Here is a 23,248-nt window from a genome sequence, read left to right as displayed (position 1 = left end):
ATAAAGAGTGAATCCACAAAACCCTAGGGCCTCCACCCCCTTAACCACCAATAAAGACAGAACCCCCAGGTCTATGTGCTCTCTCTCTCTCTTTCTTTTCTCTCTTTCCTGGCAATCTTGGGTATGCCATGTTCCCTCCAAAACTTGTGAGTAATAAATCTTATTTTTCAAAGTTATCTGATACTTGTTGCTAAGGTGTGTCTTGCAATCATAATAAGAACCACAAGGTTGTGGTTCAGTCAGGGCAGTGTCTGTGGTGGCTTGCTGCCAGTAGTAGGGGCCCAGATGAGTGCTCCAGGCATTCCTAGCCAATAGCATCACTATTACAGGCTGAGATGGACACAAAACAGATATCCATCTATCTTAATCCATTAGGGAGAAAATGTCATTCCTCTGGCTTTCCACGTCCAAGGAGCACAAACGTCAGCTGATGTGACTTCTGCACGTACACACTCATAATCTTTATAGCATGTTTGGAAGAAGGAACTGAGTGTTTTCAAATCTTGGCCTTTCTCTCTCTCTTTGGGAGTCAGTAGGACTCCAGAGGAGGGCTGGACCAGGCTGGGGCCATACACTAAGCATCCAGAGGAGCTTTGTGGTTCACCAGTTGGACCATGCCTGAGTGCATTTGGCAAATGCAACAGTGAAACATCAGAAGGCCAACAAGGCATAGCAAAGCCATCATGCTTCAGTTTAGGCTTTGTTACTCATAACACTGATGTTTTCATCTCTAACTCCCGTGATTGGTCTCAAACTCAGAACGGACATTAAGAGATGTCACTGACTAGGGTGTGTGATGGCTCAGTTGGAAGAGCACACAACTCTTGATCCTGGGTTCATAAGTTTGAGCCCCACATTAAGTCTAGAGATTACTTAAAAATAAATTAATAAACTCTTTAAAAAAAGTAACATCTTTGATTTTTCTACAAAGTCCCAACAGTAGACAAAATTCTAGAAGATTATACATCTAACTTCTCATGGTAATTCCCTCGGGGGCCTGGGATTAGAAAGAGGTTCACTTTCTATAATGTTTTTTATAAGATTTTATTTAATAAATAAAAGACAGGGATCCCTGGGTGGCTCAGTGGTTTAGCGCCTGCCTTCAGCCCAGGGTGTAATCCTGGAGTCTTGGGATCGAGTCCCACATCGGGCTCCCTGCATGGAGCCTGTCTTCTCCCTCTGCCTCTCTCTCTCTCTCTCTCTCTCATGAATAAATAAATAAAATCTTTTAAAAAATGATAATAATAATAAATAAAAGAGCACAAGTGGGGGAGGGGCAGAGGGAGAGGGAGAAGCAGACTCCCCAATGAGCAAGGAGCCCTACTAAGGGCTTGATCCCAGGACCCTGGGATCATGACCTGAGCCAAAGGCAGATGCTTAAGCTACTGAGCCATCCAAGCACCCCTCACTTTCTATGTTAAAATTCTTCACAAGCATATGTTATTTTTTATATCAGGAAAAATTATTTTAATAAAAACGTATGTTTAAACGCAAATACCCACCAAAAGACGAGTAAGTAACAAATTGTACTAACACATCCACATGACAGAATTCCACTCAGGAACAAAGTTTAATTCCTAAACACCTTGGATGAATCTGAACATCATTACAGTGAGTGAACAAAAAGACACCTCCCCACACACAAAGTATATAATACATGATTCTACTTACGTAAAATTCTAGGAAAATAAAAATAATCTGTAGTGACAGAAAGCAGATCAGCGTTTGCCTGAGAACATGGGTGGAGGAAGGGAGGGTTAAAAGGAGCCACGAGGAAACCTTAAGGGGTTATGGAAATACGTGTTATCTTTTTTTTTTAATCGTTAAATCTTTATTTAAAAGTTTTTTTATTTATGTTAGTCACACAGAGAGAGAGAGAGAGAGAGAGAGAAAGGGAGGCAGAGACATAGGCAGAGGGAGAAGCAGGCTCCATGCACCGGGAGCCCGATGTGGGATTCAATCCCAGGTCTCCAGGATCGCGCTCTGGGCCAAAGGCAGGCGCTAAACCACTGCACCACCCAGGGATCCCAGATACGTGTTATCTTGATTGTGGTGATGGTTTCACAAGTGAACACATGTGTTAGGACTCATCAAATTATGCGCCTAAATATGTGCTGCTTGTTTGTGTGAATTATACCTCAATAGAGATCTTCATTGGGCTGCATGAAGGACTGAGCATAGTACCTGACACAAAATAGACACTCAATGTTAGCTATTGTGATTATCCTTTACTTTCAAAGGAGGCTTATTAGTCATTTTCCCCAATATTTTGTGGTGCTTTGACACCTTAGGGCCTTGCAAACCTGGGTAAGGACCACCCCTTGAGGAGTGCCTTTGAGCACACTTTCATATGCAAACTGACCAATCCAACTACCTCCTTGATCTTAGTCTTACACAGCAAATCAATATTCCCTCTGCCCTAAATCACCCCAGGACCAAGTAATAGACAACTAGGGACCACCTCTCGCACCTAGAGCCCACCAAAATTATTCAAACTAGCCAAATCTAAACTTGTTCAGCTAGACTACCCTGCCTTGCCTGGTAATAAAGGCTCATGTCTGTGCTTTCCCATTACCCTTGCCTCCTACAGACCCTGTTTTTTTCCCCCATAGTGGCTCTGTACGGAATAAGCCCCTTCCTCTTGGGAAGTGTAAGTAATAGTCTTCTTTCAAAGGCAGTTGTCTCTGTGTCTATCTCCATGCATGAATAAAACAAGCCTGGGACACCTGGGTGGCTCAGTGGTTGAGTATCTGCCTTCAATTCAGGTCGTGATCCTGGGGTCCTGGAATGGAGTTCTGCATCAAGCTCCTCCCAGAGAGCCTGCTTCTTCCTCTGCCTGTGTCTCTACCTCTCTCTGTGTGTCTCTAATGAATAAATAAATAAAATATTTAAAAATAAATAAAACAAATCTCCGGTACATTCAATACAAAGGGCATCCTCAAGCCCCCAACCCCTTACCCAGGAGAAGGCAGCAGTCAGGGGTGGAAGGAGCTCTGTCTTATGTCCCATAACCCTACCACCCCCTCAGAGTTAGCTAAGCCCAGGAAAGGGGTCACTAAAGTTCAGTATACCTGGAAGAAAGACACCACTAACCAATGGCATGCTGAAGCCAGCTCATGCCAGCTCAGGAGGGCCCATTGCTAAACTTGCAGGAGTTTTGAGAGCCCGTTGTTAGTCTGTTGGTCACTTGAAACCAGCCATGATGGGATACTTACACCACAGAAGTTGGCAAACATTACAAATTAGGGCTCCTCCTCCCCCATCACTACTTGCTAGTGCTGACTACGAAACAGTTCCACGTATTCCACTACTTCCAATTTCATGCCTGTTGCTCCATTTCTGCAGGAAAAACAAGAAGAAAGGAAAGAAGGAAACTATTTTTCCACCTCAAGCAGCTCCAGGTAGGGCATCAGCGACCTATTCCAGGACGACCGGCAGAGCCCAGTGTAAGAGTGGGGTTGGCCACTCCATCATACTCCCCACAACAGACCTCAGGTCTCCAGATACCCTCAAAACAGATCCCATTCCTCAACCTGAGACCTCTCCAGTCCCAACACCCCAGCCTGCATCAGTCTAGTTCCCCAGGTGCCCTGGGCTGGAACTGCCATATCTGACCATGGCGTGGGACAAGTAGACTCTGACCATGGCCACACTGGAAGTACTCATCCCATAGTCCCCATATGGCCTGATGGAGAATCTCCACTCCACCTGCTAGTGGGAAAGCATGAGACACCCAGATCCTCTGATAAGGGAGCTTGAGACAAGGAATGAAGGGTACCAGCTCAGCCCCGTTTTCTCTTCTAGCTCTGCCCACCACAGGGCTGGGCTGGTGGGCAGGTGGCGAACCTGTGGAGTCACACACGCCCTCCTACCCGGCTCAGATCAGAAGTAACTCTCATCTCAAGGGACTACGTTCCTGATCACTATCAGCCTGCCACCTGTTTCTTTCAAGTGGCTCAGGCTTAGCAGGCAGGAATTGCTACTTACTGAACCCCTAAAACCTGCACCATCTGTGGGGACCCTCCAACCTCACCCCATCAGCTCTGACTTAACTTCCCACTGCTCATCACTTGTTCTTTCAGCCACACGGTTCCTCCTAATCCTGAAAAATGTCAAGCTTATCCCCCATCTCAGTGTTTTGGTCTTTTCTTTTTCCCAGTGCTTCCCAGAGTGGGTTCCTCATCACCTCTCAGGTCTCCAAACTTGAGTGGCTGGCCCCGCCCACTCTAACAGACACAAGCATGCCCATCATGTGAACCTGGTTTATTGTCTCTAAAATTATTCCAAAAAAAAAAAATAAAAAAATAAAATAAAATAAAATAAAATAAAATTATTCCATCAACGCATTCACTCGATCGCCCTACCTTCTACTCAGGGCTTGTTTTGTTCACTGCTGTGGCCCCCGGGCCTAGAACAGTGCCTGTGGTATAGCGTGCAGTCAAGAAACATTTGTTGAATAAACCAAACGCTTTTTTGAAAAAAAATTATTTTTCTTTAATAGCAAAATAATATATATTGTGGAAAAATCAGAAAATACAGGATACCAAGTACAGAAAATACAACTTAGAACCTTCATTAACACTTTTGATGATGAAAGCATAAGTCTTGCTTGGCTTTCTCATCACGTCTCTCGTGTGCAAGTAGGTATATCAATGGTGTGTCGGTGTGTGGGTGCACATGCATAGGCAGTCTTTCCAAGCCTCCTAAGGGGCCTTGGCCCCTCAGGTCTCCCTAACTCCTAACCCCACCCTTCTGCATCCATCCTGTTCCTGAGAACGACCCTTTATCAAGGACCTTTTTGGCCCAGGGCTGGTAAAGAGTTAAGGCTTTGCAACATAACCATGAGGTAGCTATGATCTTCCCTATTTCCAGATGTGGATACAGGCCCTCTAGGAGGCTGGCTGATGTCACAGGCCAAACAACTGGCAAATAGGGATTCCAAGTGTCTGGAGGCTCCAAGGCCTCAGTTTTCCCTACCTGTGGCTTTGAGGCCCTGTCAGCCTGATTACGGGCCTACTGCAAGGTACCTTTCAGATGATGTGAGGCTCCCCAATAAAAGCCGAGACGGACAGGTGGTACAGTTACATCCACCAGTCCATGGACTCTTTGGGGCAGGCCCTGACAATGACCATACAGTGGGGCAACCCCTTACACAGGATCCTCTCAGCCTCCTGACCCTCCCACCCCAGCCCCTGCAGCTCAAGAACCCTGAGCTTGGGCATGGTGAGGCAGGAGGAGAGGATTTCAGCTGGGGAAGGCATTTCTGGGGTGATGAGAGGGCCTAGCAAGCACAGACTCTCCAGGGCTGGCATGCCCTCCAAGACTGACAGGCCAGGGGCAGAGAGGCCCCTCACGGTCAACCGGATCTTCCGCACATCTCGGAGGTGGCGGCTGATGGCCAGGAGGGTACTGTCAGCCGAGAGGGTACAACCCAGCACCTCCAGCCTCTGCAGGTAGCTCAGCTCCTGGAGGCCTGCATCTAGCCCTGTCTCTGTCACACGGTATGTGCCGCCAAGCACCAATGACCGAAGAGCACGGAAACGTGTCAGGCCCTGCAGGTGCTCATCTCGGAAGGCAGGGACGCGGTCTAGCACGATGCACTCAAGCAAGGGCAGTACAGTGGGGTCCTGCTCCTTCAGGAGCCAGGCCATGGAGATCTCACAGCTGTGCAGCTCCAGGGTCCTCAGGGTGCAGGGCAGGCTGGTGATGGGCACCATGCTCAGGTCGGCCACGTGTAAGCAGAGGCGCTTCAGGTTAGGGCACTTCTGGCCCAGGGCCCTCATCAAGGCAGGGGACAGCTGGGGGGCCTGGGAGCCTGAGAACAGGTAGCCACCCATCCGTAGGGAATAGAGCCGGGATGCCATGTACCTGCGAAGGAGGTGCCACATGACCTTAGGCCGCATCTGTAAGAGCCAGAGATGGGTGTGACAGGGTGAGAGAAATGGAGATTATTCCAAGGCCCCTGGCTGCTTGGAGACAGACAGGCCCCGGATGGGTGGGGCTCTAGTGCTCCCCAGGGCTTCTGCTCTTCCCCTGCCAGCCTGACCCTGCACCTCACAGGAGTAGCAAGAGAATTTAATTCCATCATTTTGATTTCTAGGTTTGAACAAAAACAAGGAAAGAAAAGAGAAGATCATAATAGATTTGTCTTTAGCAACTGAGTGGATTCTCATTATCTGGAGTAAGAAAGCAAAGCGACTCACCAGCATTTTATCCCTTTCTTAATGACCACTGCCAGTAGAAATAAGCAACACAAAATAAAACTGAAAAAGGCTAGAACTGTCCAGAGTAAATTAGAGCCATGTTATAAATAAGAATAATCACAACATAGTAAATGGTGAAAGCTGCAAAAATTAACCCTGGAAAGCTAATTACTAGAAAACAAAATATTGGAAGCACTGTGCATTTTATTGTAGGTACATTTTACCTTTAAAAAAAAAAAAGGCAGAAAAATGCATAGCATAAACCCTGGAGGTTATTCGAAATTTGGAATCTGGGGCCCCATCCAGTTCACTGAATCAGAATCAGCATTTTAACAAGATCCTTAGGTAATTTATATACACAGGCAAGTCTGAAATATTCCTTTATAACACTTATTTATAATAGTAGAAAGTTGGAAATAACTAAATGTCTGTCAACAGGAAAACAGATAAATTGTGGTATATTCATTTAACACTTTAAAAGGAATGAACTAGATTTACATTCTCAGTCAAAATAAATCTCAAAAGCAATGTTGTGTGAATAAAGCTAGTTGTGGGTGGATATATAATAAGCAGCATTTATTTACCTAAATAGAATACCATTATTTAAATTTTAGGAAAACATTAACAAAATTACATATTGCTTCCCTGCACTCACACAGGAAGGAAATAAAAATGTGAACGGAAGACTACAAACGCATTTTACAATAGTGGCTACCTCTGAGGACAGCTTCAAAAAAATGTAACGAATATATCTATAAATGTCATGTGTATATATATATACGTAAACCTTTGCATGTATGTTTCACATGATGTGCGGCAAAAATGACCAAAGATCAAAGTGGGTTAAATCTGGGTAGGGCAGCCTGGTTGGCTCAGCGGTTTAGCACCGCCTTGGCCCGGACGTGATCCTGGGGACCCAGGACCGAGTCCCGCGACCCTGCATGGAGCCTGTTTCTCCCTCTGCCTGTGTCTTTTTTCTTTTCTTTTTTTCTTTTCTTTTCTTTTCTTTTCTTTTCTTTTCTTTTCTTTTCTTTTCTTTTCTTTTCTTTCTTTTCTTTTCTTTTTCTTTTTCTTTTCTTTTCTTTTCTTTCTTTCTCCTTTCTTTTTCTTCTTTCTTTCTTTCTTTTATTTTCTTTCTTTCTTTTCTTTCTCTCTCTCTCTCTCTCTCTCTCTCTCCCCCTCATGAATAAATAAATAAATTCTTAAAAAAAAAAAAAAAAAATCTGGGCAGCCCGGATGGCTCAGCGGTTTAGCGCCGCCTTCAGCCCAAGGCGTGATCCTGGAGTCGTGGGATCGAGTCCCACATCAGGCTCCCTGCATGGAGCCTCCTTCTCCCTCTGTGTCTCTGCCTCTCTCTCCCTCTCTCTCTCTCTTTGTCTCTCATGAATAAATAAATTAAAAATCTTAAAAAAAAAAAAAAGAGAGAGAGAGAAGTCTAGGTGATGATGGGACACCTGGGTGGCTCAGTGGTTGAGCGTCTGCCTTCAGCTCAGGTTGTTGATCCTGGGGTCCTGGGATCCAGGCTCTCACAGGCTCCCCGAGGGGAGCCCAATGCAGGACTTGATCCCAGGATCCTGGGACCACGACCCGAGCTGAAGGCAGATGCTCAACCACTGAGCCAGCCAGGTGCCCAATACATAAAATCTTAAAAAAAAAAAAAAAAAAAAAAAATCTGGGTGATGAATGCCTAGTTGGTTTCAGATATAATCCTCTACACGTTTCTATAATATATTTGAAATAGTTCATGCTAAATAAAACAGGAAAAATAAATACGATGCAAATGGGGAAAAGTGTAAAAAGGTTTGGTTGCGCTACTCAGGAAATAAATTCTGGAAATTAAGTTGAATCTGGAAAATGATTTCTCCAGGAAAACTCATTAATACACGATGTAAGCAACTAACTTTTGTCATATGCTCACTGTGTGCCAGACGCGGCTCTAAGCTCTCTCCCTGCACGATCTCGCTTATCCCCGGTTGGGCGATGGGGAAACAGGCTGAGGAGCAGGCAAGCGACGTTGCCCGACGCGCCCCGGGCTGCCAAGCTCCAAATCCGGGGTTCGAGGGCCAGACGCCCCACCGCGGCCCACGCCCGCCCGGTCGGCCCCGCGTACCGTGTACAGCGTCAGGTCGACATGTCGCCAGAGCCACCGGTCGTCCACCAGCCTCTTCCAGCGGTGACAAACCCTGGGGGAGGGGACCCGCCGTTAGAACAACCCCGGCCCCGGCCCCGGCCCCGGCCCCGGCCCCGGCCTTCCCGCCACCTCCCCGCGCGGGGTGCGGGCCGGCACCTGGAGATGCGGATCCGGTCCCGGACCGGGAGGTAGGAGAAGATCTCCAACAGGACTGAGTCCGGCAGGTCGGCCAAAGTCGCCATGATCCGGCCGACACCCACTTCCGCTGGCGGCTGAGGGGCTTCGGGATCTCGTCCCGGGGAGGCCAGCGGGCGGCGGAGGGCGGGGGTGCCAGCAGAGCGGTGGCCGCCGCCTCCGGCAGCGGACGGACTTTCAGCTTTCCTCCTGCAGGAACATGGTCCGGTCCCAGCGACAGAGCCGCCGCGACCCGGACGGAGCGCGGAGGATGGGGCTGGGAACCAGGCCCGAGCCCGGAAGGCGTGGCTGAAGCTCCGGCGCGGCCCGGAGGCGGGGCCAGGGGCGGTGACGAGGCAGGGGGCGGGGCTAGCCGAAGCTCGGGGCGTTCCGGAGGCGGGGCCAGGGGCGGTGACGAGGCAGGGGGCGGGGCTAGCCGAAGCTCGGGGCGTTCCGGAGGCGGGGCTGAGGGCGGGGCTAGCCGAAGCTCGCCGTTCCGGAGCGGGGCCAGGGGCGGTGACGAGGCTGGGGGCGGGGCTAGGGCTCGGACCAAACCTGGAAGGCGCAGCTGGGGCGGTGACTAGGGGCTCCCGGGCGAGCCTGGGGAGGTGACGGGAGGCCCGGGGGCGTGTTTGGGTCGAGGACGAGGCCTGGGAGCGGAATTAAGGACTGGTACGACGCTGGGGATGGGGCTAGGGCGAGGATCAGGCCGGGAAAGCGCGGCTGGGGCGGTGACCAGGGGCCCTGGGGCGAGTCTAGCGCGGTGGTAATGAGAGGCCCCGGGCCGCGTTTGTGTCCAGGACAAGGCCCAGGACCGGGATTAAGGGCTGGGACGAGGCCGGGGGGCGGGGCTATCTGAAACTCAGGGCCGTTCTGAAGGCGGGGCCAGGGGCGGTGACGAGGCTGGGGGCGGGGCTAGGGCTCGGACCAAACCTGGAAGGCGCGGCTGGGGCGGTGACTAGGGGCCCCGGGGCGAGCCTGGGGAGGTGACGGGAGACCCGGGGCGTGTTTGGGTCGAGGACGAGGCCCTGGAGCGGGATTAAGGGCTGGGACAAGGCTGGGGGCGGGGCTAGGGGCGGGGCGGAGGCTCCGGCGGGGGTAAGGATGGAGATGGAGCCGAGATAAGTGGCTGGGGTGGTGACGGGAGGCCCAGGGGCGGGGCCAAGGGCGGTGACGAGGGGCCGGGGGCGGGGCTACAGCCCCCAGGACCCAGCTGGGAAGGCGCCCTGACAGCGGAGGTGCAGGGTGGGGGGCGGGGAACAACCCGGGGTTGTCCTAAGGGGGAGCGAGGCCCTTTTTTATTTACTAATGCTTTTTGATGCCTATGAACAAGAATAAATTTGTAGAACAGAAATAGTTTAACAAAGGGTGTGTTCAATTTTTCATTTAGATTGATAGTCCCAAATTGTTCTCCACAGAGGCTGAACTGACACTCCCACCAAATATATATTGCTCATTAAAAAAAAATATTTTATTTATTTATTCATGGGAGACACAGAAAGAGAGAGAGGCAAAGACACAGGCAGAGGGAGAAGCAGGCTCCATGCAGGGAGCCCAATGTGGGACTCGATCCCGGAACTGCAGGACCACACCCTGAGCGCAAGGCAGGCGCTAAACCGCTGAGCCACCCGGGCTGCCCAAAATAAAATATTTTTTTTTTAAATGAGCAATGGGGATCCCTGCGTGGCTCAGCGGTTTGGCGTCTGCCTTTCGCCCAGGGCGTGATCCTGGAGTCCAGGGATCGAGTCTTATGTCGGGCTCCCTGCATGGAGCCTGCTTCTCCCTCTGCCTGTGTCTCTGCCTCTCTCTCACTCTGTCTCTATGAATAAATAAATAAATCATTTAAAAAAAGATTTTATTTTTAAGTAATCTCTATACCCAACCTGGGTCTTGAACTTACAAGTTGGAGATCAAGAGTCACATATTCTACCCACTGACAGCTACATGCCCATATCACTATTTTTAAGATTTTATTTTCAAGTATTTTCTATGCCCAAGATGGGGCTGGAACCCACAACCCCAAGATCAAGGGTCCCATGCTGCAGACTGAGCCAGCAAGGTACCACCATCATTCACTAAATTAGTAGTTCATTTAAAAATTAGCCGTTTGGGGATCCCTGGGTGGCGCAGCGGTTTGGCGCCTGCCTTTGGCCCAGGGCGCGATCCTGGAGACCCGGGATCAAATCCCACATCAGGCTCCCGGTGCATGGAGCCTGCTTCTCCCTCTGCCTGTTGTGTCTCTGCCTCTCTCTCTCTCTCTCTCTCTGTATGACTATCATAAATAAATTTAAAAAAATGTTTTAAAAAATTAGCAGTTTATAAGAACAGCGAAATTTATTCAACATTCCTGTATTGATGAGTATTCAATTTGTTTACAGATTTGTTACCACAAATAATATTGGAGTTAAGAATTCTTTTATCTATCAACCTATCTTATCTATCTATCTTCTTTTATCTATCAACCTATCTTATCTATCTATCTATCTATCTATCTATCTATCTATCTATCTATCTATCTACTTTTTCTATTGGATAAATAACCAGGAACCGATTTGATGGGTCAAAGGACATGTGAAGTTTAAATTGAGGTTTTGCTAAATCACACCCCCAAAAGCCGATAATGGCAACAAATGTTTTCAATACACACATTCACACAGAGTCAGGCAGGAATTGGAGATGTTGAGAACTATTTTAAAAAGAAATGCAAGGAAAAAAAAAAAAGAAATGCAAGGGATGCCTGGGTGGCTCAGTGGTTGAGCGTCTGCCTTTCAGGGTGTGATCCCGGGGTCCTGGGATTGAGTCCCACATCGGGCTCCTTGCAGGGAGCCTCTTTCTCCCTCTGCCTATGTCTCTGCCTCTGTGTGTGTGTGTCTCTCATGAATAAATAAATAAAATCCTTTTAAAAATGCAAAACTCATTAAGATGTATACATTAAATGTGTAAAATTTGTTTCAACTATACCTCAATAAAGCTAAAAAAAAAGATAAATCTGTATGCTCGTCCTCATGCTTATCTATAATTAAATAAAAAAGTAAAACACCAGGGTTTTCATCTATCAGATTAAAAAAGATGAAGAAGCTGGAAAATATCCACACTAGCCTTGGTGTGAGGACACAGACCCTTTCAACCCTGCAGAAGGGGCAAAATTGATTCAAACTCTTTGAAGGCAGTTTAGCAATCAGATTGCAGCCTCTGTTGGACCTGACAGTCCCATGTGTAGGATCTCAAATCATTAAAAATAAATAAATAAAACGAGGTAGGTCTTTCTGTGCTATTTGGAACAATCTCCAGAATACTGTTTGCTTTAACTGGAACAATCTCCAGAATACTGTTTGCTTTAAAAAGCAGAAGGTGTAGAGATCAGTATATATAGTTTTATCTCATGGAGATACATATATTTCCAAAAAATGCACACACAATTTATTATGTATTTCACCCTTTATACATGAATGCCTGTATAAAACCTAAATCATTTATAGGGCACCTTGGGACACCTAGGTGGCTCAGCAGTTGAGCGTTTGCCTTCGGCTCAGGTCATGATCCCAGAGTCCCAGGATTAAGTTCCACATCAGGCTCCCTGCATGGAGCATGGAGCCTGCTTCTCCCTCTGCTTATGTCTCTGCCTCTCTCTCTCTGTGTGTCTTTCATGAATAAATAAATAAAATCTTTTAAAAAACCCATAGGGCAGCTGGATGGCTCAGTTGGTGGGGCAAGTGACTGTTGATCTCAGGGTTGTGAATTCAAGCCCCACACTGAGTGTGGAGATTACTTTAAAAACTAAAAAGTCTTAAAACAAAACCAAAAAAACTAAGTCATTCGTTTCTGCCCTTTGACATAACTTAAAATATTGTATGTTACTTGAAAATACAAAGTCTCTACTGAAATGTGTTAATATCTGAAAAGTTTTATAATTTTCTTGGGAGGTTCCATTCCATATCACACGTTTGAAGATGCAGGAACTATCTCTATAAAATGGAAATTTGGGGGGTGCCTGGGTGGCTCAGTTGGTTGAGCATATGCCTTCAGTTCGGGTCATGATCCCAGGGTCCTTGGATCAAGCCCTGCGCTCAGCGGGGAGCCTTCTTCTCCTGTGGCCTGCAGCTCTCCCTGCTTATGCTCTCTGTCAAATAAGTAAAATTGTTTTTGTTTTTTTTAAAGGAAACTTTTAGTGGTAGTTGCCTTTGGGGATGGCTGTGATCTGAAGGCAAGAAGTCTTTATGCTGCCATATATACTTTTATAATGCTTAAATTTTTACCATGTGCAATTTTTATCTTTTAAAAAAATGTAGGGATGCCTGGGTGGCTCAGCGGTTAAGCTTCTGCCTTCGGCCCAGTGCATGACCCTGGAGTCTTGGGATCTAGTCCCACATCGGGCTCCCTGCATGGATCCTGCTTCCCCCTCTGCCTGTGTCTCTGCCTCTGCCTCTCTCTCTGTCTCTCATGAATAAATAAATAAAAATATTTTTAAAAAATAAAATAATTTTTAAAATGTAAGTTCCAGGGATCCCTGGGTGGCTCAGCAGTTTAGCACCTGCCATCCGCCAGGGCATGATCCTGAAGTCCTGGGATCTAGTTCCCTATTGGGCTCCCTGCGTGGAACCTGCTTCTCCCTCTGCCTGTGTCTCTGCACCCCCCCCCTTTCTCTGTGTGTGTCTCTCGTGAATAAATAAAATCTTTTTTAAAAAATAAATAATTTAAAAATGTGAGTTCCAAATGTTTATTGATAAGTCAACCCCTTTGGTATTTTTCCTCAGCCAAAGCACAGAAAAAAATGCTTCATGTTTATCAGCCATCCTGCAACTGTGGAAAAACCAAAAGAATCCCACAGAGGTCAAGTCACTTGTCAGGGGGCACAGGCCCAGATCTGATGCCACAGTGTAGCATCTCTACCATACTACCTTGTGCTCTTTTTTTTTTTAATTTTTTTATTTATTTGTGATAGTCACAGAGAGAGAGAGAATGAGGCAGAGACACAGGCAGAGGGAGAAGCAGGCTCCATGCACCGGGAGCCCGACGTGGGATTCGATCCCGGGTCTCCAGGATCGCGCCCTGGGCCAAAGGCAGGCGCCAAACCACTGCGCCACCCAGGGATCCCCTTTGTGCTCTTTCAAATAAATAAACTAATCTTTATCTAAATCTTTGAAAATATTTATTTATTTATTTATTTATTTATTTATTTATGATAGACGTAGAGAGAGAGAGGCAGACACAGGAAGAGAGAGAAGCAGTTCCATGCAGGGAGCCGGACGTGGGACTCGATCTCAGGACTCCGGGATCACGCCCTGGGCCAAAGGCAGGCAGTAAACTTCTGAGCCAAGTGATAAAGTTAAATATCACTTTAAGTAATATTTAACAAAATATTTATTCATTCATTTATTTGAGAGAGAGAGTGAGAGAGCACGTGCGAGGAGGAGCAGTGGCAGAGGGAGAAGCAGACTCCCTCCTGAGCAGGGAGCCCAATGTGGGGCTCAATCCCAGGACCCCATGATCAGGACCTGAGCCGAAGGCAGATGCTTAACCAACTGAGCCACTCAGGTGCCCTGCCTTTTTTTTTTTTTTTTTTTAAGATTTTATTTATTTATTTGAGAGAGAGTAGGGGAGAGTGGCAGAGGGAGAGAGAATCCCAAGCGGATTCAGCGCTGAGCACAGAGCTCAATGTGGAGCTGGATCTTATAACCCTGAAATCGCGACCTAAGCCAAAACCAAGAGTCAGATGCTCAACTGAGCCACCCAGGCACCCTTGGAGCAACTGCTTTTAAGTTTAGCAGCACCCAGGTGCTCCTGCCCTCACCCCCTGAGTTACAGGGGGGTTCCTAAGTACCATCTCCTGTTCCACCAGCATACAGGGGTGGAGGGAAGGAAACCTCACATATAAACTCCTCCCTCTGGGTCAGAAACCCGGGGAACAAGGGGGCAAAGAGGGCCTACCCCGCTTGCTCCTTGGGTTGTGACCCACAACCCTCCCTTCTGGGAAGCACCTACCTCCTCCTCACCCCAGCACCTCTAACAACTAACTGACCTTCTGCTGCTCAAAGAGGGGAATAGAGCCGCCCTTGTTCCTCAAGGGGCATTCACTGAGTCCTTTCATGGGAAGTTTTTTTTTTTTTTTTCCATGGGAAGTTCTGAATTCTAATTACCAAGGTGTGAGGAGGGGTCTCTAAAGTGAGGTATCCGAGGCTCCTTCCTTTGTCACCTTAATCTGGAAGAGAGGGTGTCTATGCTGCAGTGGTAGCCTAGTCCTTAGAGTGTGATCCCGAGGTCCTGGTCTCGAGTCCCACATCACGTTCCCCGCAGGGAGCCTGCTTTTCCTTCTGCCTATGTGTCTGCCTCTCTCTGTCTCTCATGAATAAATAAACAAATCTTTTTTAAAAGACAGAGAGACAGAGAAGGTGGATGGAGCAAATCAGAAGCAGCAGCTCATTTTCAGAGCGAATCCCTTTAGGCTCACCAAACTGGGAAAATCCTGTCTGCAGAGAAAGAACAGCCTAATGGTTCCATTGGCAGTGAAGGGGCTGCTCTGGGGCTGAAGGGCAAGGCTGAGATCTGGTACAAGGTGCTCCCTGCAGAGCCGGGGTGACCTTCCTCAATCACACAAACCCGGGTAATCACCCTCTTCTGTCGTTTCCACTCGACTTGCCCATCATGCTGGTTGGCATGCAACTTGGACTCCATTCTAAAGATTGATTGATTGATGAGAGACACAGAGACAGAGGCAGAGACAAGGGCAGAGGGAGAAGCAGGCTCCCTGTGGGGAGCCTGATGCGGGACACCATCCCAGGATCTGAGCCAAAGGCAGACCCTCAACCACTGGGCCACCTAGGCGGCCCTTTACCCAAAAAAAAAAAAAAAAAAAAATGTTTTAAGATTTTTATTTATTCATGAGAGACACAGAGAGAGAGGCAGAGACAGCAGAGGAGAGAACGGGACTCCGGACTGGTGCGTGCTGGTATCCAGGACGTGATCAGGAGGCCGCTTTGCTGACTGTGGTCTGCGCCCAGGTGTGTGTGTCGGGGTGCAAGGGGGGGAAGCGATGGCCAAAGGGAGGGGTGGGCAAAACGCTTCCAAGTCCCCGCCCCCAGTGAAGGGAGGGGGCCCGAGATGACAGCACGACTTGACCCAGGCTCCTCCTCGCCCTGAAGCTGAGGCTCCACTGAGAGGCTCCATCGGGCTCCGGAACGAAAAGTCACCACCCCCACGGGGCGTCCCCGGGCTCCCCTGATGTTCCCACCAGACGCCACACGAGGCCGCGGCAACCCACACCTTCCGACGGAAGGGGGATCTCTCTGCCCGGCCCCTGACCTCTGACTTTGCTTTCACGCCCCTTCCCCGGCCACGCACAAACCGGGACCCCAACGCGGCCCCACGCACCGACGGGCGAGTATTCTCTGCCCAAACTCGGGACCCCGAAGCGGCGCTCGGAACCTGCCTTGACCGGAAGAAAGCCGGAGCGGTGTTGAGCCGGGAGCGGGGAGGGCGCTTCCGGTTGTTCACTTCCGCTTCCGGCTCTCGGCGTCTACTCTAACCCGGGCTCCGCCCTCGAGCGAGGAGTTTGTGGCGTCGGCGGGTTCCAGGCGATTCGAGGTGAGGGGCTGGTGGGAGAGGCGCAGAGTCGGGGAAAGCGGACGGACCTGGCCATCAAGGGTGTGCGCGTCTGCGAAAGGCGAGGCCGGGCCTTCAGGCGACCTGAGCGGGGAGGCGCGGCCGCCTGGGGTCCGCGGTCCTGGGAGTTGGGGCCTAGGAGGACCGCGAATCTGGGAGGTTGAGGGGTGAACGTAAGACTCAAACCCGGGGTCTTGGCTCTTGGGAGACCCCTGAAGTCCTGACTGCTGCCTTCCACCCCACGCCGTGTGTAGCTCCAGACAGGATGATCGAGGTTGTTTGCAACGACCGTCTAGGGAAGAAGGTCCGCGTTAAGTGCAAGTATCCACCCGCGGCTGAGAGGCAGTGGTTCCTGGGGTGCTTGATGTGAGGCAGGCATCTCCGTGTGTGCTGTAGGGTGACTTTAGTTAAACCCGGGGGAGTGGGCGGGTGGGGGCCTGGCAGGGCGCCTTCAGCCCTGGGATGTCCTCTTCCCCGTTCTCCCTTCCGTTTTCCTTAACTCGTCTGCGCCCAGCACTGATGACACCATCGGGGACCTTAAGAAGCTGATCGCAGCCCAAACTGGCACCCGTTGGAACAAGATCGTCCTGAAGAAGTGGTGAGTGCAGCGGTGGAACTGGGGACTGGATGGGACTGGGCCAGAAGGTTTGGGTGGGGGAGCCCTGTGGGCTTAGGCAGAGCTTCCTCAGCTTGCCTCCTGCATGAAAATCCACCTCAGACTTCAAATTCAAAAGGTTTCTATCCCACAGGTACACGATTTTCAAGGACCACGTGTCTTTGGGGGACTGTATCCTTTGCGTGACTTCTTGAGGAAGGCTCTGTATACCAGACTTGGTTCTCTTTGTTCGGTGCTGGAGTCTGTATGAGATGGTGCACATAAAGTATTTAACTTAGAATGTAGCACACAGTAAGCATTTGGAAAATGGGATCCAAAGAAAAAAGAAAGAAAGAAAATGGAAGCCATGTCATGTTGGTTAGGGGTGGAGGGTGGTTGATGAAATGCTTTGGCTTGGCTTAGAAGAAACTTGAAGGTCTAAATATTTATTACTGATCTCTACCTGAGTGTGGACAAGTGGTCAGGGTGGAGTGAGACTCAGGCATGTCTGTTGTGCAACAGGAGCGTGAACCTTTGTTTTTTTTATAGTTCTGATTCTTTTCAAATCAAAATTGACCTAGTTCAAAATGGCTCCCTTGGCCCTGGGTGGAGCCCTCAGGCCACCCTGACCCACCTGTGCAAGATGAGAGGATGGAGATGGAGCCCACAGTGAGAGTTCCTTAACGTTTTTTACTTCAGATGAAATCCACGATGGGATGAACCTGGAGCTTTATTACCAATAGAGCAGAATTCCTTCCATTTGTCCTGTCCTGCCTCCCCCCCCCACCCCGCTCCTCTCCCCTCCTGTTGGCTCCTCTCCCCTCTTCACTACCATCTCCCCCACACTGATACGGATGCTTGTTTTTAAAAACTCATGTTAATAAAATCTTAGAAGTTGCTTCATTGTTGTCATCTTTGAAGGAGGTCTTTTCTAACGTGGGAGGGTTGTCACTATACTCTCAGTACCCAGCAGCTCAATAAAGAGTTCAGGATCCAACTGGATCAGTGAGGGAAGAGTAAGCCAGCAGCTTGGGAGCCTGAATGGAAGCTCTGGGATTTGCCAAGGGTCTGTGAAGGTCGAGAGATCCGTGGGATTATTGGCATCCTAATAGATCAAGGGGGTCTGGGTAAGGACAGTAGATACAGTAGTTAGGAATACAGGTTCTGGATTCAGACCGACTATGGTTGGAATCCCAGCTCTGCCACTGCTGTGATCCTGGGCCAGGGTAGTTAATGCCTTCATTTCCTTATCCAAACTGGAACTGATAGTGTTTACTTAATTGCCTTGTTGTGAAATGTGTAGATGAGCTAAAGCATGATTAAGCAGCCACAGTTCCTTGGATTTTGGAAATTCAAGTGAACAGAGACTGTGGTTTAGGCTAGGCTTTGATCATTAGTGATGGGATTTGAGGAAGTCACCCTCTCCGATCCTTGGTTTCCTACTCTAAAATAGACAACCAGGATGGCACCCATATCTCAACGAGAATGCAGTTAAAACAGCAGGATGTCTGGTACAAAGTGTTTAAAGCTGTCTCCAGCCTTCCCCCAGGTGTGAGTAGACAGGACACCAAACACCCCATCTGTGTTCCCTGGGCCACAGACCCCAGGATCAATGTTGGTCCTTCCTCCAGCTGTATTCTGGAGCCTTTCTCAGGAGTTTCACCCAGAAGCTTGCCCCATCCCTTTCCCCCTCTCCTGTATCGACCTGGCTGATTTCCTGAAGTACATTAACATGTTCAAGTCTAGCCTTCCTCATAAGCTCCAACTAGTCTTCTGCCTTAATTTCGCTACCAAGCTTCTTGGGATGCAGACCTTCCAGCTGCCTAGGGTCCTACTGGCATGTAGTTCATGGACGATGATCTCTCCTTAGTCTCTGTTAGACGCCTCCCTACCTGCCATCTTGGTTTCCCTTCTGTCCTTAGGACTAGCTCCCTCCTGATGTCAGGAATGTCTCTTTCCTGATACCTTGATCTTCCTACTGTTAAAGTTCTCTCCCCCCGTATTTGTCTACTTAAAAATACCCCCCCCCACTCTTTTTAATATAGCACAACCTTGATAAGGTGGTTACTTGTTAATCTCAAATCAGCATAGAAAAGTACAGGCTGAAAATAAAACCTTTATCCCATTCTCTCTCCTGAGGTCACGTCTTTTCCAATGCATTTATAGAAACTTCAATTTTATTTTTAAGAGGACCATGCTAATATTTGCTTCTAAAAACAATTTAAATGTTTTGTTCAAAATTAAGTTGTTGTTGTTGTTGTTGTTTTTAAGATTTATTTATTCATGAGAGACACAGAGAGAGAAAGGCAGAGACATAGGCAGAGGGAGAAGCAGCTCCTCGCAGGGAGCCTGATGCAGGACTCCATCCCGGATCCTGGGATCATGCCCTGAGCTGAAGGCAAACGCTCAACTGCTGAGCCATCCAGGTGTCCTTTAAGTTTCTTATTTCTTAACACCCCCCCCCCAGTGGTAATTTTTAACATATTTAACATATTTGAGTAAATCCAGAAATTTTCTGAAATATAACCTATACTTTTTATACAGTTGGGTTAATTATGCATTCTTTTTTTTTTTTTTTAAGATTTTATTTATTCATGAGAGAAACAGAGAGAGAGAGGCAGAGGGAGAAGCAGGCTGCTTGCAGGGACCCCGATGTGGGACTCGATCCCGGAACTCCAGGATCACGACCTGAGCCAAAGGCAGACGCTTAACCGCTGAGCCACCCAGGCGTCCCTAATAATGCATTCTGTAATATATACCATTCAGTGCTTTTTTTTTTTTTTAGTTCCCAATATGGGACTCAAACTCATCACCTCAATATTTTTTTTTTAAACTTTTTTTATTTATTTATGATAGTCACAGAGAGAGAGAGAGAGAGAGGCAGAGACACAGGCAGAGGGAGGAGCAGGCTCCATGCACCGGGAGCCCGATGTGGGATTCGATCCCGGGTCTCCAGGATCGCGCCCTGGGCCAAAGACCGGCGCTAAACCGCTGCGCCACCTAGGGATCCCCTCATCACCTTAATATTGAGTCACATGCTGTACCAACCAAGTCAGCCAGATGCCCCAATCACTTGCTTTTTTATGCTTTATTTTTCATGTTCCATATAAATTAATCTCATTCTTTTTCATTAGTTTATTGATAATTGCTTGTTTTGCTTTATATAAAAAGAGAGTACAGAGGGGTTTTTGTGATGATAGTACTCGCTTGTGTAGAACTGCGGTAGTGGATGAGGACTTTATTTTGTCAACTAGGATGTAGGAAGAAAGAAAGATAGAATGCAGGCTGTCAGATGAATCTGCTTGTATTACAAGTGAATCACATGACCACACCAAAAGGGGTGGGGAAGAAAGGAGCTGACCTAGTAACTTTGGAAAAGTATTTTGACTGGATACTGTAAGGCTAAAGACAAAAAGAATCATACACAAACACTGTACTCTAAATAAATTCCTCACAGCATTATGATTGAGCAATTCTGGAACTACTTTTGTACATCTATAACCGCACATATGGTTGAACAAACAGGTAAATATATTGTAGATAGAGCCAGATTTCTCACTGCTGGAGAAAGAAGTTATAAACAAAACAAGGTGGGGTGAAAGGAAGTGGTTAGAATAAACTCTGTGAGGCTGGATTAGAGTTGGAGGTATTAGTATGGACTCATGTTTTTAGTTTAGTATGTATACAGACATGCAGAAATGCAGATGTATGTATACATACATATATTTCCTTGCTTTATCTCCTTGGACCAGAAGCAGTGACACCCCAGTAGCAATGGGCATACCCAGCACCTAGATCTTAGTTTCTAAATATTCTCCAATGAAAGGAGCCAAGCCTTCCAGAAGTGATTGGTTCCAGAACTAGGATAGAGAATATACTAGCTGAGCCTGGAATATCTTGGGCCAGGTAGTAGGAAGTGCTCCAATAGAAAGGATGAGAGCATATAGAAAGGGCACAGAAGCCAGCCTGTGAACAAGCTCACAGTTTCCAAATTTGGAACCACCTGGACAACCAGATAATAATAGTATTGGACTATAATCAATAGGATAAAATAAGTATCTTTGAGCCCATACTTATATCAATAAATAATTGAATGTAAATAAACAAGGGACAACTCTTCATTATAAAAGGATTGCAGTTAAATGGAGAAGAGGAAAATAATAAATCACTGCATAGTAATCATATGATTACCATCATAGTAATGGTAATCACCATTACCATAGTAATTAATTGCTGTAGATAAAGAAATACTGACAGATGCTAAAAACTGGCAGCCATTGGTAAATGTTTAAGCAGAAGTAGGATATTTGTGCAGCCTCAAAGTATCTCCCAAAAAGTATTCATTACAAGGAGGAAAATTGTAAGTTTAGATACTGCCTTAACCAAATGATCAAAGTTAATAACATCACAAGTATGGTAGGCAGACTCTAATGTGGTTCCTAATGATCCTCTTGTCCTGGTATTCACAACCTTGTGTAATCCCTTGCTCTTGAGCATAAACCAGACCTAGCTTTTAACAAATAGAACATGGCAAAAGTGATTGGATATCACTTCTGAGATTAAGTTGCAAAGAGACTGTGGCTTCTGTCTTGCTTTCTCACTTGCTCATTGATGAAAGCCAGCTGCCTCACAGAGAGGCCCCCAGCCAAAGCTAGTAAGGAACTCTGTTCCTCAGCCATCCATCACCCCCTTCGCAACTAAATCCTGCAAGCAACCACATGAAGGAGCTTAGAAGTAGATCCTGTCCCAGTCAAGCCTTCAGATGAGACCACAGCCATTCCTGCTAACACCAGCTAAACTGTGCCTGGATTCCATAGAAACTATGAAATACTAAATGTTAATCCACTAAATTGTAGGGTAATTCATTATGCAGGAAAAGATGCCTTAATACAATCAGTAAAACATATCATTGATCAATATCATTGATCACCTGGTATGAGTCACTGAGAAGGACACCTTGTCTCTGTGATATACTTCCCAATAACATGTAACCTCAAATCATTAGAGAATACCAGACAAACCCCATCATGACAAAACATCAGAATGAGGGACATTCTGCTTTTTGAAAGTATCAAAGGTCATGAAAGACAAGAAAAGACCTAAAAAATGTCATGAACTGGAGGAAACTAAGGACACATGACAAATGTGTGTCCTGGAACATAAAAAGAATATTAGTGGGAAAACAGGAAATTCTCTTCTAAAGTCTAATTGTTTTTTAATTAATAGTATTGTACTATTGTTGATTTCCAATAGTATTTACAAATGTTTGATAATTATTCTAGGGCAAGGTTTCTCAGCTTTGGCACTGTTGACATTGGGGCGGATAATTCTTTGTTGGAGTTGCTGTGCATTATAGGATGTTCAACAACATTCCTGGCTTCTACCCACTAAATGCCAGTAGCATCTCCCTCCCCACTATTTGTGACAACCAAAAATGGCCAAATGCCCCCAGGGAAACAAAAGTGATCCCTCGTGATCTCTGTTCTATTATTTTCAAAGACTTTATTTTTAAGCGATCTCTACACATGATGTAGGGTCTGAACTCACAACCCTAAGACCAAGAGTCACATCCTCCACCAACTGAGCCAGCCAGGAGCCCCACCTCCATTCTGTTATTTTTTTTTTTAATTTATTTATTTATTTATGATAGTCACACACAGAGAGAGAGAGAGAGAGAGAGAGAGGCAGAGACACAGGCAGAGGGAGAAGCAGGCTCCATGCACCGGGAGCCCGACGTGGGATTCGATCTCGGGTCTCCAGGATCGCGCCCTGGGCCAAAGGCAGGCGCCAAACCGCTGCGCCACCCAGGGATCCCCCATTCTGTTATTATATAAGATGTTAATATAAGGGATGGCTAGGTAAAGGGTATATGAAAAATCTACACTATTTTTATAACTGCACTAAGTCCAGAATCATCCTTTTTTTTTTTTTTTTGAAGATTTTATTTATTTATTTGAGAGAGAAAAAGAGCAAGCATGAGCAGGGGCAGAAGGAGAGAAAGAAGCAGACTCCCCACTGAGCAGGGATCCCACCTTAGAGCTCAATCCCAGGACCCTGAAACCATGACCTGAGCCGAAGGCTTAACTGACTGAGCCACCCAGACACCTTGAAAATCATTTTTTAAAAAATATTATGGTTAAGATTATCATATGTGCTTATAAGAAAAACCAAAACGTTATATTGAAACATAAGATTCTCAATTTTTCCTTCACCTGAATTACCAGTGCTAGTCATTAACATATTTGAATGAATCCAGAAATTTTGGTATATAGTTTTTACACAATTAAGATAATTATACATATTCTGCAGCTTCCTTTTTGTTTTTTTTAATGCTTTGATATCTTTCTATAACTAATTATTTTCAATTAATGTTTGTTGATTTGTTATGCTTTCATACATACTATAATTGCTACACTGTACAGTGACTAGCTTTTCTTTTCACTCATCAAACATATTTTTGCTATGAGGCAGACGCTGTTTGGAGAGCATTCTACAGATTAACTCAATTTTTGCATCAAAGGTATGTATGAGATATATATATTTCTT

General features: G+C 46.9%; 2 protein-coding genes across 3 annotated transcripts; one reads left to right on the top strand and one right to left on the bottom strand.

The window, feature by feature from the left end:
• Positions 1–4,469: 4,469 nt before the first annotated feature.
• FBXL12 (F-box and leucine rich repeat protein 12) lies at positions 4,470–8,831 on the bottom strand. The gene is made up of 3 exons (XM_072787362.1): positions 8,491–8,831; positions 8,314–8,386; positions 4,470–5,903 (listed from the first exon to the last, which is right to left on the bottom strand). The coding sequence occupies exons 1-3, from the start codon at positions 8,574–8,576 to the stop codon at positions 5,082–5,084; spliced, it is 981 nt and encodes a 326-aa protein (XP_072643463.1). The 5' UTR covers positions 8,577–8,831; the 3' UTR covers positions 4,470–5,081.
• Positions 8,832–15,720: 6,889 nt separating this feature from the next.
• Positions 15,721–17,601, top strand: UBL5 (ubiquitin like 5). Of its 2 annotated transcripts, none has more exons than XM_072787360.1 (5): positions 15,721–16,089; positions 16,362–16,428; positions 16,622–16,705; positions 16,857–16,894; positions 17,402–17,601. In XM_072787360.1, exons 2-5 carry the CDS (start codon positions 16,373–16,375, stop codon positions 17,443–17,445), a joined length of 222 nt encoding a protein of 73 aa, XP_072643461.1. In that variant the 5' UTR covers positions 15,721–16,089; positions 16,362–16,372; the 3' UTR covers positions 17,446–17,601. The 2 variants fall into 2 exon arrangements, with proteins under 2 accessions (XP_072643461.1, XP_072643462.1); XM_072787361.1 differs by lacking the exon at positions 15,721–16,089 and adding an exon at positions 16,108–16,168.
• The last annotated feature ends 5,647 nt before the right edge of the window (positions 17,602–23,248 follow it).

Source organism: Canis lupus, chromosome 19, assembly GCF_048164855.1.
Source record: "Canis lupus baileyi chromosome 19, mCanLup2.hap1, whole genome shotgun sequence".
In the NCBI taxonomy this organism is placed as follows: Eukaryota; Metazoa; Chordata; class Mammalia; order Carnivora; family Canidae; genus Canis; species Canis lupus.
Note: the sequence above shows the minus strand (reverse complement) of the source record. Positions and strands in the feature narration are given on the sequence as shown.